This window comes from Populus alba, chromosome 8 (genome assembly GCF_005239225.2).
Source record: "Populus alba chromosome 8, ASM523922v2, whole genome shotgun sequence".
NCBI lineage: Eukaryota > Viridiplantae > Streptophyta > Magnoliopsida > Malpighiales > Salicaceae > Populus > Populus alba.
This window is the reverse complement of record NC_133291.1, coordinates 14747301-14763489: the sequence shown is the minus strand read 5'-3', so window position 1 is coordinate 14763489 and position 16189 is coordinate 14747301. Positions and strand designations below refer to the sequence as shown.

The following is a 16189-nucleotide window of genomic DNA, read 5'->3' as shown; positions in this document are numbered from 1 at the left end:
ACAAGCTGGCCCGGACACCCACGTTAATAAAAAAAATATATATATATATATATGATAAAATATAGTATAGTTTAATTTGGTGAGGTTTTAAGTTTGTTTGTTAGAAATTACTAGTTTTAGTCTCACAAACTTTAGGGTCGCTGAAAGTTTATATGATCGTTAATTTCAAAACTCATGGAATTAGTTGAGGTGCGGGAAATCTGGCATGTACATCTATTTTAATCTAAAAATAAAAAAGTTTGATCAAGTATATTTTTTTGCAGTGGGCTACCGAATCTGAATCCTTCTTCTTTTCTTATAAAATGAATCTAATTTGAATCTTCATCAATTTACATCTCTTTTCACACTCCATCTCGATTCCTTCACTTTTTCTTCAGTTTAAATTTAAAATTGAGACTAATTTGTAGCGCGATGCAATCTTCATTACATTATATTATATTATATTATATTATATATGATGATGATGATAAGAAAATTCCCCAGCACTTTGAAAAAACAACACGAATAAGAATTTCTTTATGCAGCTTTTGACTCAAATGACTAATGCTGCTAATATTATATCATATACATGTATCGGATTCAATATTCCATGAGAATGTAGAATGATTCAATATTAGTGCAAATTCGTGCACATTTTCAGTTTCTTTTTTCGGCTACTTCCGTGAAAATAATGACGAATCTTAATCTTGTCTCTTGTTATCCTTGTATATGCATGAAGTTAAAAGGCGAAGAACCTTGACCCTTAATTGTTTTTTTTTACTCTTTTTTTATTTAATAACAAAAATTATGATTCTACTGTGCTCGAAGAATAACCCATAACATCCTATTATTAATTATTTTCTAGACCTGTATTTTTTAAAACAAATACAAGTGAGAGGGAAAAATCTCATGTAAAGATATTATTATTATTATTATCATTTTTAGTGGGTTATAATTATTTTTTTGTATGTTTTTTTCTTGAAGATAGGCTCAAAAAGTAATTAATAAAATGCTACTAATTACTCGTTGAGTATTATAAATGTTTTTTGTGTTTGGTTATTTTATAAGAAAAAATAAATATAAAAAAATAAAAATATATTTAATTAAATAAAAAAACATAAATATAAAATAAATTTATTTTTTTAACTCTTGATAACTTTGGAACCTGAGCCACAAGCCCACCAAATGTCTCTTGGTTTTTGAGCCTCCAAAATCATCATGCTCCAAAATTTAGATGAACACCTATCTTAAATTACTATTTAGCATTGTGGTTGCGGGTGAGTTTCACCCACAGCCATAATTTTTCTTGTTTGGTTAAATAAGAAACACAACTTCTTTTGGTAGGACCCATTATTTTATTAAGGTTGCACCATAGGTTGATCAATAGCAGTATTTTACTCCTTCTCTACACAGTGGAGAGTGAATTATAATTCACTCTCTATTGTTCACTTAAGTGAAAGTGAACAATGAAGAGTGAACTCCACTGTTCACATGAACAGTGAAGTCACTCTCTATTGTTATTGTTTCGGACCGACCGAGTCCGGTCTAAAGCTAAATATATTAAATCAGGTCGGATCCGGTTAAAAAAAATTAATTTTATTTTTTTTAATTGTGTTTTATTCAAAAAAAAATTAGAAGGAGATTGTTTAATGATGTAACATTTGTAAAATTTGATCGCAATCCCAATTTTACTTTTGTCGGGTCCGACCCAGAATAAAAAAAGAATTTAGTTTTTATTTTTATTTTTATTTTTAATTGTGTTTTATTTGAAAAATTAGAAGGAGATCATTTGATGACGTAGCATTTGTAGAATTTGATTGTAATTCAAATTTTGTTCTTGATGATATTTTTACCTGATGTTATTGCGCGCTTAATAAGCCATAGAAAATATAGTCCTTATTGGATAGATTTCGTACGAGATGAATTTGCATGTAGTTTAATGGAATAATAAAAAATATTTGATATCAATATTATTTATTTTATGATATAATAACAATAGTTAAATCTATAATATTTAAATTTAAAACCATCAAATTTTTTCAAACCAACCTGAACTAAAAGTAATTTTTTATAAAATAATTTTTTTCAAATCACAACCATAACAACTGTCATAACCCAAATTTTGACCATTTTTATTTTAATTATTATTATTATTTTATTTACTAAAAAGGATAAAAAAAAATTATGATAAAAAAATAATAATGATGAAAAACAAAGTAAAGTGAAATAAATGAAGAATGAATTAAAATTTGGGTTAAGGGCAACATGATCGGAAGTTTTGGTGTTTAATTAAACTTTGGAATTAATCTAATTAAGCTCGGAATTAATTTAATTAATCCAATTAAGGGTTTTATTGGAGAATTGATAAGTTTTGAGATTTAATTAAGCTTGAAATTAATTTAATTCATCCAATCAAGGATTTAATTGGAGAATTGATAAGTTTTGAGACTTAATTAAGCTTCGAATTAATTTAATTAATCCAATTAGGGGCTTAATTGGAGAATTGATAAATTTTAGATTTAATTGGACTTTGGATTTAATTAAATTAATGAAATCAGGGACTTAATTGAAGAAATAGCAAAGTTTGGAGTTTAATTGGGGCACGATTGCAACAAATTAAAATTCAAGGACCAATGTGTAAATAGCGCTGAGATGCAGGGGTTCAATTGAAATTTACCCAAGGACTGGACTGCAAACTTTCAAAACATCAAGGACCAAAACGCAAAAATCCTCAACACTGTTCATCTTCTTCACCCGAAAAAATGACAACGGCTGCCTTTACTCCTGCATTAAAACAGAGGCACGATCGACCGATGGCATGCCAAGGGGGGATAAAAACCAGAGAAGAAGGAACGTTTAGGAGGGAGGCTGGAAAGGACGAAAAAAAAGGGAGAGAAAAAAAAACTAGGGGGAAAGACAGGGAGAGAGACAGAACCCGGAGAAACTTTTGGCCCCTCAACCAGCAACAAATCCTCGTGCTTTTACCACCACGGAGAAGACTGGGCAGAGACACAAACAAGGAAGAAAAACTGAGGAGAAAGAAGGAGGCAGAAGACGCACGAGACTGGGAACCGAGAGAAACTGGGGTAGCAGACTTTCACTCCCCTGTTTCTTCTCAAAGAAACAGAGGCTGTCCTCCGGGTGTATAAAAGCCAGGGAAAGCCACGGAGGAAAAGGGACCACTGCCCTCTCCATCTCTAACACCAGATAAGGAATACATAAGGCAAGCAGACGCAAACAAAAGGAGACGAAAACGAAGAACAGAAGGGACACGAAGGAGAAAGCAGAACCAACGCAGGGGATAAAAAAACAGGCGAGGGGAACCAATGAAGAAAAGAAGAAGCAGGGGAGAGTGTCCGGCCAACAAGTAATCCTCTTTTCCCCATCGTGTTCTTAAGGCCAACGTCCACCGGCTCCTCAGTCTTGAGAGGTTTTTTTTCTCCACCGTGAACAGCAAGCTGAATCGCCAGCCGTGAACACCGTCTCCCTCAGCCTTGCCAGGTAAGTTCTTCAGCTTTCCTTCTTTGGGTAAATTAATTACCCTGCTACTGTTGCATGCATGCGTGAGTGACTCATGCATGCATGTAACAGTGGCCAGCCGGGTCACTGGTCCAACCAATGACCCAACTTTTTTTTTTTTGACCGTGCAACAGCCCAAAAATAGAAAAAATACAAAAATACAAAAAATACAAAAAATACAAAAAGAAACAAAAAAATAGAAAAATGTGTATGCATGAATAAAAATAATGTAAATTTACTGGTTTATTCACTAACGCCAGAGTCAGGAATAAAAATACCGGTTTAAATTTATATTATTTTTATTTGTTGTATTTTTTATTTTATTTAGCTAGAAAAAAAAAATATGTGCATGTGTAAAAATAAGTTTATTTTTATTTATTTATTCTCTGGCGCTAGAGTAGGAAATAAAAATATTGATCTAATTTATTTATCTAATTAATTTTCGTAGATACGAATTTTTACCAACGCCAGAGTTGGAATTATTCGAGCTCGAATATTCACTGGCGCCAGAGTCAGGAATATTTAAACAAATCATCATAGCATAAACTAATAAACATTTAGCAGTTTAAGACAAAATCAGCAATGCAGTTTGCCTTGGGCAGAACGTTTAAGGGGTGATAATATCTTCCCTTCTACGTAACCAATCCCGAACCATAGAATCTCTGTTGAACAGTTAGGGTTTCTAGTGACCATAATACTAGGTGGCGATTCTTCAAACAAGATATTTTTTCCAAAAGAACCGGATGCCAGAAATCTGTTCTTTTTCCATAAATAATGCAAGAGAATAATTTTTTTAGGGCCGCCGCGATGTCGGGTGCGACAACAACTACCACAATACCAAACACACCTCGAACTTGAACTACATAAGCTTTAGGAATTACGAATTAGGACTTGAACAACATATCTAGAATTTTAATTTTTTATTTATCAAAATCTTTCTCAAACTAAAAATCTTTTCCCAATAATTTTTTATATTCTTATTTTCATTTTTAACACTAATGTTTTGATATATTTAAAATCAACTTTTTTTGTTTCCTTTTTCAAACAAAAATAATACTTAAAAGAGGCAAAACCATGTGTTTGTTTTTTATGAAATAATATAATTTTATTCTAAAACTGTTTTGAAAGTAAATTTATTTTATTTATTTTTTTATTTTTGCAATTAAATATAATTATGTTCTTTCTATTTTGAAATAATAACTAAACAAAACATTAGAAATCAAATAAGTATTCAGAAATCATGTGAAATCATTATGAATCATTGGTTGCTCAAGTTTTTAAAAGCTAGAGATAAATACGTGTAGTTATATTTGATGCCATCAAGATTCAAGAAAGAAAACATGATGTTTATTGAATTGAATTTTATCATTAAGAAAAAAAAAAACTAAAACTATTCAAATTTTTATTATGTTGTGGACTCTCTTTTACTTTACTGTGAATTTGTGAATTTAAATGATAATTTTTTTTTTTTCTTGATAACACAAAATTTATAATTTGATATGAGAAGTAAAATGATTTTTATACATAATTAAATTATCAATTCAAAATCACAAGTTCTAAATAAATATAAAATATAAATCTCATAACTAAAAAATATTTAATATTGTAGCATGATGAATAAGGAGTATTTATTGAGTTAATCTAATCCATTGATTGATTTTTACATATTTATTATTTAATTATTATTTATTATTCAACATAAAAAAATATTTATATATAATATAATTATTTATATATTAAAAAAAAACTCATTCATTTTTTAGTTGACTCGAGTCTATATTCATCGAATTAAATTGCCATAAATTAGAAGAGCAAAGAGTTTTGCGATGGTAAAAGAATTACCTAATTAATTAATTAATCTGAACCAAAGATAGAACCCTCCAGAGCTCGCCACGTGCAACTGACATGGCTAAATACTATTTTAATCCAGTATCCGCTGAATATTGTTCTCATGTTTTTCTTTTTTTTTTTTCTTTTCCTGTCTCTGTCTCTCGACTCATTGGACTCGGTGGATCTATCTCACAGAGAAAAACTGGGATCCAAAATTAAATTTATAATTTAATTAGTGATTATTTATTTAAAGATGCAGCTGATAAATGCGGTGATGGCGACGAGGATGTTGACGGTGTTAGCTCAATCAAACGGAGAAGATGGAATTCCGTTTGGATCGTTCTCATGGTTCGTGTACGCAGGAATTTCTTGCTTCCTCGTTCTCTTCGCGGGTATCATGTCTGGTCTTACCTTAGGCCTCATGTCTCTCGGCCTTGTAGACCTCGAGATTCTTCAACGTAGTGGCACTTCTACCGAGAAAAAACAAGCTGGTTGGTAATTTCTTTATTCTTTTTTTCAAACGCAATTTTCGGCAATGATTTTATCTGATTTTCTTAATTTTAATTGTATTAGCTGCAATTCTTCCGGTTGTTCAAAAGCAGCATCAGCTTCTGGTGACTCTGCTTCTATGTAATGCTATTGCTATGGAGGTAATCTTCGTTTGAATTTATCGCTTTTAGGCCCCCTTTGGTAATGCGGTTGCAAGTGCTTTCCAAAGTGAGTTTGGACGGTAAAAGAAAAAAATGTGATGTTTTTTTTTTTATGGTTTTAATGTGAAGAATCTGTCAAAACCATTGAAAAAAAAGGCATCAAATTGATTTTTTTTTTTAGTTGAAAAGCACTTTTGCTAAAGCAACTGAGTCGCATTACGCTTATTTATGCTGAAATCAAAGAGATGTGGCATTATAACAACAATTAGGAGATGATTGTTAATCTAGATTAATTACTAGGGAGGAATGCTATTCAGAGAATATTTTTTTTGGTTATACAAATGGTTAAAGGAAAGCATGCTGCAAAAATGTGAGTACCGCGACTAGCTTTGGGTTAGAGAGAGTGAGGCTGTTTAGTGAACTTGCAGATAATTGTGCGATTCATCTCTCTTGAATATTGCAATTATGCTTTAATTTCGTCTCTCTTGAATATTAGTGTGTTGCTTGAATTTTCAGTAAACAGTTGTTGATAGCAGTTAGATATGGTGCTCTGCATGCAGGCTCTTCCTATATACTTGGATAAGCTTTTCAATCAGTATGTTGCTATTATACTTTCTGTGACTTTTGTGCTAGCTTTTGGGGAGGTACATTTTTTTGTCTACCTATTTTCATCTTGCTCAGCTCTTCTTTAACCAGGCTTAAATAATTAAATGTGGTAGAACTTTTTAGTCTTAGCTGAGGTGGACATTCTCTATTTTCAGGTTATTCCACAAGCAATATGCACCAGATATGGACTTGCTGTAGGTGCCAACTTTGTATGGCTTGTGCGAATTTTGATGATAACTTGTTATCCAGTTGCATATCCCATTGGAAAGGTGAGTGGTACAACAGAAATTGCTACACCCGAGTTTTGTGTAAAGTAGGATCACGAGTTGTTGGATAAATTTCCAGTGTTCTTTTAAAATAAAAAGCAGTAAAACAAGCCCAAGTTTGTACCTATTATTTTACTTTTTTCTTTTCTTTTGATTATTAGCTTTTCTAGCTTACTTCGTATGAACTCATCTTATTACAAAAACAATTTTATGCATACACTATAAAGTCCTGCATCCACCTCTGCGTATATCTTTCTTTCACTTAATGGTTCTCTGTTTACCTGTATGATCTTGGCTGTAGAAACATAGTAATTGTGGAGCTAGATTAATAAGTGATTTGGTGGTTTGCTACAGCTGTAGTAATGATTATTGCAGAAATAAGAATAGAGTTATGAATAGCTGTTAGTTTCTTCCATGTTCTTGAGCTATAAGGATGTAATTGTTTTCCTCTCCCATTGAAGAAGGAAAAATTTTGTACCTAGCTGATTTGAACTATGAACCTTCAGTTATTTAGCTTTTTCTGGCTTAAAAAAGAAAAATTGGAAAAAAAAAATATTGTTTTATTCTGCAACGTATTCCTGCATGATAGTTCAGCCTATCCTCACATTTTGAAGTCCACGCAGCCTGTTTTATATACTTATTATGTACTCTCTAACTCCACGAAATGTCATGATACAGGTTCTGGATTGTGTGTTAGGACATAATGAAGCATTATTTAGGCGGGCTCAATTAAAAGCTCTTGTTTCCATCCACAGCCAGGAGGTAAAGTAAATTGTGGTTCCATCCACAGCCAGGAGGTAAAGTAAATTGTTGAAAACATATAGATTACAAGTTAAGTGACCACATAAATTCGTCAAGATTTCAAAAACTTTGGAAGTATTAATACATCCCCATTTCCTTTCCTTTTTTTTTTTTTTTTCATTTACAATGTAACATCTTTTTCTTGTAACATCTAGGCTGGCAAGGGTGGTGAACTCACACACGATGAGACAACAATTATTAGTGGGGCACTAGATTTGACTGAAAAGGTATGCACCATATGAAATTTAGCATCTATTTTTTGGTTTGTGTGCCATTCTTCACTGTAAAATGTTGATGTTGGCCATGAATGGTACATAATTTCTTTTCTTTCTATTGTATTCTTGCAATTCAGATGCGTGAATATGTATTAGTTAGGGAAATGTGATCACTTCATCTTAAATTTTTTTATTGGATTAGGGACAGGAGGAGTGGAGTGGGTGGGGGTCTTCTGTAGTCAATTGTATTTTGCTTTTTGCCTAACTTATTGAGAAGCATTGATTTTAATTTGATTTGAACTTCATATCTAAGCTGGAATTGCATTCCTAAGTTTCTCAAGGGGCTCCAGAAGACAAATAAATTTTGTGAATCCATACAAAACCCTCTGCTACTGCCTGTTTCGATTGACACCCCCTCACTTCGTTTTTTAATTCAAATCCTTGAATTATGGCTCATTTGGATGGAGACTTGTCCGTCAAATTCCTTTCATTTTATTTATCTGTCAAATGACATGAAAATCACATGTTCCACCCCAATTAGCTGAATTATTGTTCCATCAAGTGAAAAAATAACACTCTTTTCATTGCCATATCTACGTTTTTTCTTCCCTTGCATTTTTGTAGACACCAAAGAGAATATAATTACACTCAATACCCATTTCTCTCAATTGTCATGCTTTAAAAACACCAACCTCAGATTTGAAACAAACCAAAATACCCATATTTACATATACACACTATTGGATATGTAAATATAAATCTTTTGCAAAAAGAAGTTACACCAACCACCAAGTTCACCTACTCAAACAAAGCTCACAAAAGAAACAATTGGGTTTTCAAATTATGTTTTCATTACAAAAAATGGGATTTTCAAATTTATTTCATTTTAAGCTTAAGAAATTTTTGAGTTTGAAGGAATCTGGAGATGTAAAATTGAGGTTTGCTTGTTTTTTTAATTCCTTGTGTTCCTTTTTGTGCAATTTTTTTTTTTTTTTTTATGGATATAATCCTATAGTTGTGAGAAAATTTAATGCCAGGTGGTCTCGATTATTTCTTGGCTATGATAATTTTAAGCAAATTTACTTATTTACCTGGATGGTCACTGCTTCTTCTTCTCTTTTTTTTTTTAAGTCAATTAACATAACTATTTTAAAGTTGATGATGATGGGGGTTGGGGTGTACAGATTAGCCAATAAATTCACAAAGTGACTTATTTGTATATAATTCCACTCCTAGATTAAATATTTTGAGATTATATTTCAACCTGCATCTTAAAGTAAAGTTTTATGTATAAACTTGACCAGACTGCTGAAGAGGCTATGACACCTATTGAATCAACTTTCTCCCTAGATGTCAACTCGAAGTTGGACTGGTAAGTTTTGCTCAGCTGCTCCTATTTCCATGGCGTTTTCACTTTCTTGTGTTTCATTTAAATATTTGCATGTAGTTGTGTTTATATATTTATTTAATAATACTTGTAACTCAGGGAGGCAATGGGAAAAATTCTTGCCCGGGGTCATAGCCGAGTTCCTGTGTATTCCGGGAATCCAAAAAATATCATTGGACTTCTTCTGGTGGGTTTTGTATTTTATAGATTCTTGCAGATTTAGGAGTTATTTTATTTAGGAGAGACCTATCAATAGATCCATCTAACGCCATTTATCAACTGTATCCTTTTAAAAAAATCAATCACTTTTAACCTTTGGTTTGTTCCTGATCTTTAATATATCCCTCTCTCAATTATTTTTGGTAAATGGTCTCATGTGCAACAGTTGACAGTTTCAATATGAATCGACCTAAATGGGTATTTTTGTAAATGAGCAATAGAAACAAATGAAAGTTACAATTAATAGAAGGGTGTGATTGAGAGATAGTGTGAGGTTATTTTCATGGGTTTCCCCTATTATATATGCTACTCTGGTTTTATAATGACCTGATTTGCATGTGGCTGTTTTTATTCTGTTTGGAATTAGGTGAAAAGCCTTCTCACTGTTCGACCTGAAACAGAGACCCCAGTTAGTGCAGTTTCTATCCGAAGAATTCCACGGTGTTTAATGCCCCTCCCCCCCCCTCTATATTTTTCTGGTTTCCTCCTTGAACAAAGTACAGAATATATGCTAAGTGTATGTATGTTGATATTTCTCCAGGGTTCCATCTGATATGCCTCTGTATGATATACTGAATGAGTTTCAAAAGGGTAGCAGTCATATGGCAGCTGTTGTGAAGGCTAAGGGGAAAAGCAAGGATCTTCCGCCGACAATTGACGGAGAGGAACAGGAAGGAAGCAAAGTAACTGGCAGGGATTCCCAATTGACTACTCCATTACTGTCCAAGCAAGATGAGAAGTCAGATAGCGTTGTTGTGGATATTGACAGGATTTCAAGGTCAAGTAGGCATCCTTCTTCACAGCGCAACGATGCTTCAACAAATGGATTGCCCCAGCTGTCAGAGGATATTGAAGATGGTGAAGTAATTGGCATCATCACCCTAGAAGATGTATTTGAAGAACTTCTGCAAGTAAATTAGAGGCCTCTGTTAACTTTCCTCCTTTCAGTTCTAGAATCTAAGCAGCCATTTCCATGTATGCTAATAGTAGTATTGACAACGCAGGAAGAGATTGTGGATGAAACAGATGAATATGTAGATGTACATAAAAGGTATTTTGGAGTTGATCCAGCTATAAGTTAAGTTTGGTGCCCAAAAATTGCCAAAACAATTGACAATTTCTTTTTTAAATACCGTGCAGAATCCGTGTGGCTGCAGCTGCAGCTGCTTCATCTGTGGCACGGGCTCCGTCAAGTCGAAGGTTAACAGCCAATAAGGGAGCTGTAAGTGAAAATCATGTCTTGGGCAATTTCTTTTTTCTCTGAATTCAATCGTATGCTTCATCTATAATGCCAAACAGCCATATCCATATCTCCTCTCCCTGGATAAAAAAGCCCCTGGTCCACGTGTTTAGAGATTGTAGTGCAACATTTTGAAAATTGCTTCACATCTTAATATGTGCAAAATCGATAGCAGTCCATCATTCTGAAATTCAAATCCTACATATGTACCCAATTATGCGGATCAAGTCTCCTGCTGGTTTTACTCTTGTTGCTTAGCCTTGAGATGTTGTCATTTCTTTCAATACACCAGCTGAATTCTTCAAGTGATCGAAGACTGATTTGTCTCTTTCTATATTTCCCAGGGAGGCCAAATTAAGTCAGGGCAAACACTGAAGAAATCTGAGAATGATACAAGGAACAGTGGGTGAGCCTTTTTCTTGGAAACAATAGGTAAATAATTTACAAGTATGTACTTCTGGCAATAATCCTGTAAGAGTTTTTTTTTTGGTCTGCCCCGTAACACTAAGAACTAAATGCCTGTAATATAGCAACACAAGTTTTGTTTATATTTGATAACATTTTCTTTAAACTATTTTCTTTTCCATTTTACTTGATCTGGAATTATGCTTAGAAACATAAATGTGTGAGGACTTAGAACCTCTTGGTTGGCCCCCATTAGTTTTTGGAATGTATTTACATGACAATGTATTCCAGATCATAATAAGGCATGTACCATATTTGGTTTTAGTTCTCATCGAGGCCAAAGTTGTTTGGCTGTGGCTATGGGGTGAGCTTCCAATACTGTTTGAGTTAAATCTAACTTGGTCTCTGTTGATTAGTAAAAAACAATTAATTATTCCATGTACTTTTATAAACTATATATATTGTATTCCTTAGTTTTTAAATTCATTTATAACTTAATCATTTTTGTCCAATTCATGTTCCTTTTTCAGTTTATTTTGCAAAATAGATATGGTAAAGAACGAAGTAGATAGAATGGAAAGATTGACGCTAAATCAAAGCATTTTTTTTTTTAAAAAAAAAAAAAAGTACTATTAAATTAAGCATGGTTAACTCTAGTTAAAGGAATATTTAATTATTTTTTACATGAGGGATTAGTTAATTTGTTTTGATGAACTTCAAGTACTAAATTATAATTAAACTCTTATTGTTTTCTTCTCTCGCATGTGGATGAATGACATCAAGGGTTTGAAGTTGTCATTCTAATTGTTTAGTTCAAGGTTGCTGAAAAACCCAGTTATACTAGTTTTATTAGAGATTTTAAGTGTAAAATATTGATTATGGCTAGGAAAAATATTAACGCATTTCTAATGCATCTTACTTGAGATAAACTGCATTATGTGATTTAATATGGTTTTGAGGTTTTGAAAAGTTTTTTGATCGGTAGTTTATCTATGACTTAGGATTGTGATTTATTTGTGTGAATAAATCTGGTGTTAAAAATTTATTTGAAGGTCATGTACCCAAATAAATTCTTATGAAAAAGGTTTTTACTATATAATTTGTATATTACGGTGAAAAATACTCATTTAAAATTGGTGAATATTTATAATATATCTTAGAATTTTCTAGTTAACTCGTGATATTTAAATATCAGCCTCATTTGGAGGTTCAACATTTATATCATAATATTAATCATTAATCCCTATGGATTAAAATTTTAGTAATTATTGGAATATTGATCAAATTCTCATGGATTTAATGAATCGATCATTAAATTCAAAATGCATGCTAAAAATAAAATAGAACATACCATATATTTTATATTTTTAAGAAAAATATATTATTTTTATTTTTATTTTTTTTTAAGAGACTTAGTTGTATGCAATTAAAACATTTAATTTTTTTGTCTTTTTGGTTTTAAGCATTTAAAAATATATAAGAAACTGCAAACACATTTTTTTTAACAATATTTTACCCAACACACCCTATAACTATATTTTTACAAATCATCAAAATTCAAAATAATTCAAACAATAATTTAAACATGGTTAAACATTTAAAATTTGCAAAAAAAAAAAACCAACCAAAATTCACAAAACACAATCTAGAGAAGTCCCGGAACTCGTGAACCAACTAGAAGCTTTTGAAAGTGTGGAACACCGACGGCATGTGGAAACACACGCCACCACCATTAGCAACTCGTGGAACAACATGCCTCAACAAGTAAAATTAGAAAGATAGGTGGATCTGAAGCAGTTGTGACTGATGTTTGGTTGTTGTGACTATTATGAACAAAAAGAAGACATAGACACTACTGGTGTCACCACCATGAATTAGACAAAATCAATGCTACCATGGTCATTATGGATAGAGGAGTTGAGGTTGGTGACTAGAACAATATGATTGGTTGATGATGCTTTAAAGGATGTTAGGTTGTGTCATGGGTATGGTTGATGAAGGCAATGGGGCCTGTGGTGCTAATAACCCTGGACAATGAAGGAGAAATGGGTAAAGGCTTCGGGTTTTTTTATGTGGGTTTCGATTCAAAAGAGAGATTGATAGTTTTCTTTTGTTGTGGAAAGGGAGAGGCTGTGGTCGGCAGTGCTACTAATGGTGATAAGAAAGAGCTGTTAGTCAAAGCTCAGTTGGGAGTGGTGGTGGTAGATGTTGTAAGGGCTGATGGGAACTATGGTTTTGGTATGTTGTAGGGGTGTGGGGAGAGCATATGTGAATATTTTTTTTAATTTATAGTCTTTCTACAAAATCTTCTCCTTCAATTTTTGTCTTCTCTATTTGTGTGTCGGGCACCTATTTATAGGTAAAAAAATTATTATTTTTAATTGCTTGGTCTCCAAGTAAACTTAATGACCAAGTAATCCAAAAACAATTTGAGCTTTCAACTTATTTTTTTCACATCTAGTCCCTTTATAAATTTTGATTTTTTTTTTATTTTTGTATTTTGATTTTTTTTTTTTTTTGAAAAAGGCTTGTTAACAACCAAACACATGGGAAAAAGACGTTGCAAGTGATGCAAAGATATTAAGAACATATTATTTTGGGTTTTTGTTATTATTTTTTTTTAAAAATAAAAAATTAGGTAGTAACAGATACCTTTTATTTCCAATACTTACGGAGAAAAGACTTGTTAAGTGCTTTGCATATTAGGTTTGTAAAGACAAACGGACTATTCTTCCAAAACTAATCTCTTCAAAGCTTCTAATTCAGTTAATCTGAAAACTTTATTTTCATAGAAATTCTCTTCAACTAGAATTATGATCAAATTGTGTACACCTTTATAATCCTTTATATATATATATATATATATATATATATATATATGGTCTCTTTATCACAGGTGACCTGTCTCTTTTAAAATAAAAAAAATAGTTTATTTTCACAAGTGATTTGTCCCTTTTCAAACTACAAAAAGAACTTCAACAAGTGTTCATACTTCCTTGAAATTGATTTATTTTCACTAGCGACCTGTTCATTTTGAGATTTAAAAAATGGTCTAATTTCATGGGCAACCTGCCATTTTTGCAATTCCTAAAAGAAACTTTTGTAAGCATTCATACTTTTCTAAAAATGGTCTATTTTCACAGGCAAACTGCCCATTTTAAAATTAAAAATCTGATCTATTTTCACAAGCGACCTACCCTTATACAATTTCAAAAGAAACTTTAGCAAGTGTTCATGCTTCCCTGAAAATGATCTATTTTCACGGGCAAATTACCTATTTTGAAATTAGAAAGCTGATTTATTTTCATTAGCGACCTATCATTTTTAAATTTCAAAAATGAACTAGTCTATTTTTCATGGGTGACCTACCTATTCTAGCATTGGTTTATTTTGACAAGCGACCTATCTAATTAAAAATTGGTCTGTTTTTTACGGGCGACCTACCGATTCAAAAATTAGTAAATTTTCACGAGTGACTTGCCCATTTAAAAACTATTGTCTTCTAAATTTCTCCTTTAAGAATTTTCTAATAGTATGGTTCTCCTTACTTTGTTTCCTAATTGCAAAGTTTAACTGATATTTTCTAGTTGTGGGGTTTGAACTTCGATTCCTTATTATCATTATATGAAGAATTCTTTCTTTGTCAACTCCAATTCATCAAAATCTTGTTGGATTTCAATGAGGATATTCATAAAAAAAAATCTAAAATATATATGTAATGATTTGGGGTTACATGATATGCACATATCCTTACTTTGTTTGAAATATATGCCCCCCTCTTTGATGCTCCATCATCATAGGGTGTCTTTAAAGCCTTCTTAATTTTTTTGATTTATCGGATCATTTGAGTCTACCGTATGCCAGTCCTCCACTCAAATGTAAATGTGTAATGCCCATCCTAGGCTATTCAAGATGAATATTGTTCTCATTGTTTATCAAGTTTGATCATGCCTCCAAGTATGGTGTTGTTTGATTCATCATGAAAGAGCTTAACAAATCATTCATTTCCTAGATTCTCTCAAGAATTATTCTTTAATTAGTTGTGTGCATCTTACTAACAATCATCAAGAGATTTTCTAGTGTCAACCTCATCCACAAAGTTGCCTTCAGTTGAAATATACTCTTCAAGTATATATTATCATCAACCCTCATGGAACTATCAAGTCGTCCAAACATACATCTCATAGCTTGTAGTAAAGGTTCATTATTATATCCTCAGTGTTCTTCTCATTAAATTCCTCTCAGCCAATCTAATCAGATCGTGAAAAGAAATGCATTATCATCATCAATGATATTGCTTTTACCAACCTTATTCATGTGGTGAAGTGCACATTGAATCTATTGGCTTCAAAGTAGATTGTCCTATGATTAGTCTAGTTGGCATGTATCCTTCCAACATTTATCCAAATGTACTCATGCGATAACATCTTTTAGGAGTAATAACTATATTTCATAAGGTAAACCAAGATTTTAAACATAAAGATGCCCTTTAAGTGCAGCGTGACTCTCAACTGTTGTTAGAATTCATTAAATCATAGGCTGTTTTTTGAGCAGCATTACCCTCAGTTGATATGAATGTGTCTGTTCTTTTGTTTATCATCAAGAGGTATTTTTCATTTCCATAACTTTGATGAATTTCATAAGAAATCATTTGATTATGTTTCTTTACCCTCTACTGATCTCAATATTGTTTGCATTCCCTCCCAAGTTCCATTACATTACCCCAGTTGCTCAACTTTTTAAAGATAATTAAGGAGTGTCAATGTCATTTCTATTAAGGATTTTGCATGCTCGATCAATATTCTTTTTCTTTGTTTGAAAATCTTCCTTATTCTAGAATCAAATTACAAATTTCAAAGATTATATCCATTTAAGTATAATTTGTTAAAATGAAATCAGAGAGATGTCAATTTTTGAAAGTATTTTAAAAATCAAGCTTCTTTGGTCAAAGACCTAACACACGTCACTCAATACATGCAATCCTTTTCTTATTTTATATTTTGAAAATAGAAATTGACCTATTGTAAGATTATATTAGTTTTTTATGGTTTTTTTGTGTCAATTTTAATATC

The 16189-nt window shown here is 32.0% G+C and overlaps 1 protein-coding gene across 3 annotated transcripts; it reads left to right on the top strand.

The window, feature by feature from the left end:
• The first annotated feature begins 5456 nt into the window (after positions 1–5456).
• Positions 5457–11446, top strand: LOC118061088 (DUF21 domain-containing protein At4g14240). Of its 3 annotated transcripts, none has more exons than XM_035074474.2 (13): positions 5457–5819; positions 5902–5978; positions 6539–6622; positions 6740–6853; positions 7529–7612; positions 7807–7878; positions 9171–9238; positions 9353–9440; positions 9840–9913; positions 10014–10383; positions 10477–10523; positions 10613–10694; positions 11057–11446. In XM_035074474.2, exons 1-13 carry the CDS (start codon positions 5582–5584, stop codon positions 11120–11122), a joined length of 1464 nt encoding a protein of 487 aa, XP_034930365.1. In that variant the 5' UTR covers positions 5457–5581; the 3' UTR covers positions 11123–11446. The 3 variants fall into 3 exon arrangements, with proteins under 3 accessions (XP_034930365.1, XP_073267249.1, XP_034930366.1); XM_035074475.2 differs by having other exon boundaries at positions 5768–5819; positions 6495–6622; XM_073411148.1 differs by lacking the exon at positions 6539–6622.
• The last annotated feature ends 4743 nt before the right edge of the window (positions 11447–16189 follow it).

Bases quoted from the DNA above. Each gene is read 5' to 3' on its own strand.
- LOC118061088 (XM_035074474.2), top strand. From the start codon at position 5,582: ATGCAGCTGATAAATGCGGTGATGGCGACGAGGATGTTGACGGTGTTA. The intron at 9,441-9,839 runs GTGGGTTTTGTA...GTTTGGAATTAG, and splicing joins ATATCATTGGACTTCTTCTG to GTGAAAAGCCTTCTCACTGT. The intron at 10,384-10,476 runs GTAAATTAGAGG...TTGACAACGCAG, and splicing joins TATTTGAAGAACTTCTGCAA to GAAGAGATTGTGGATGAAAC.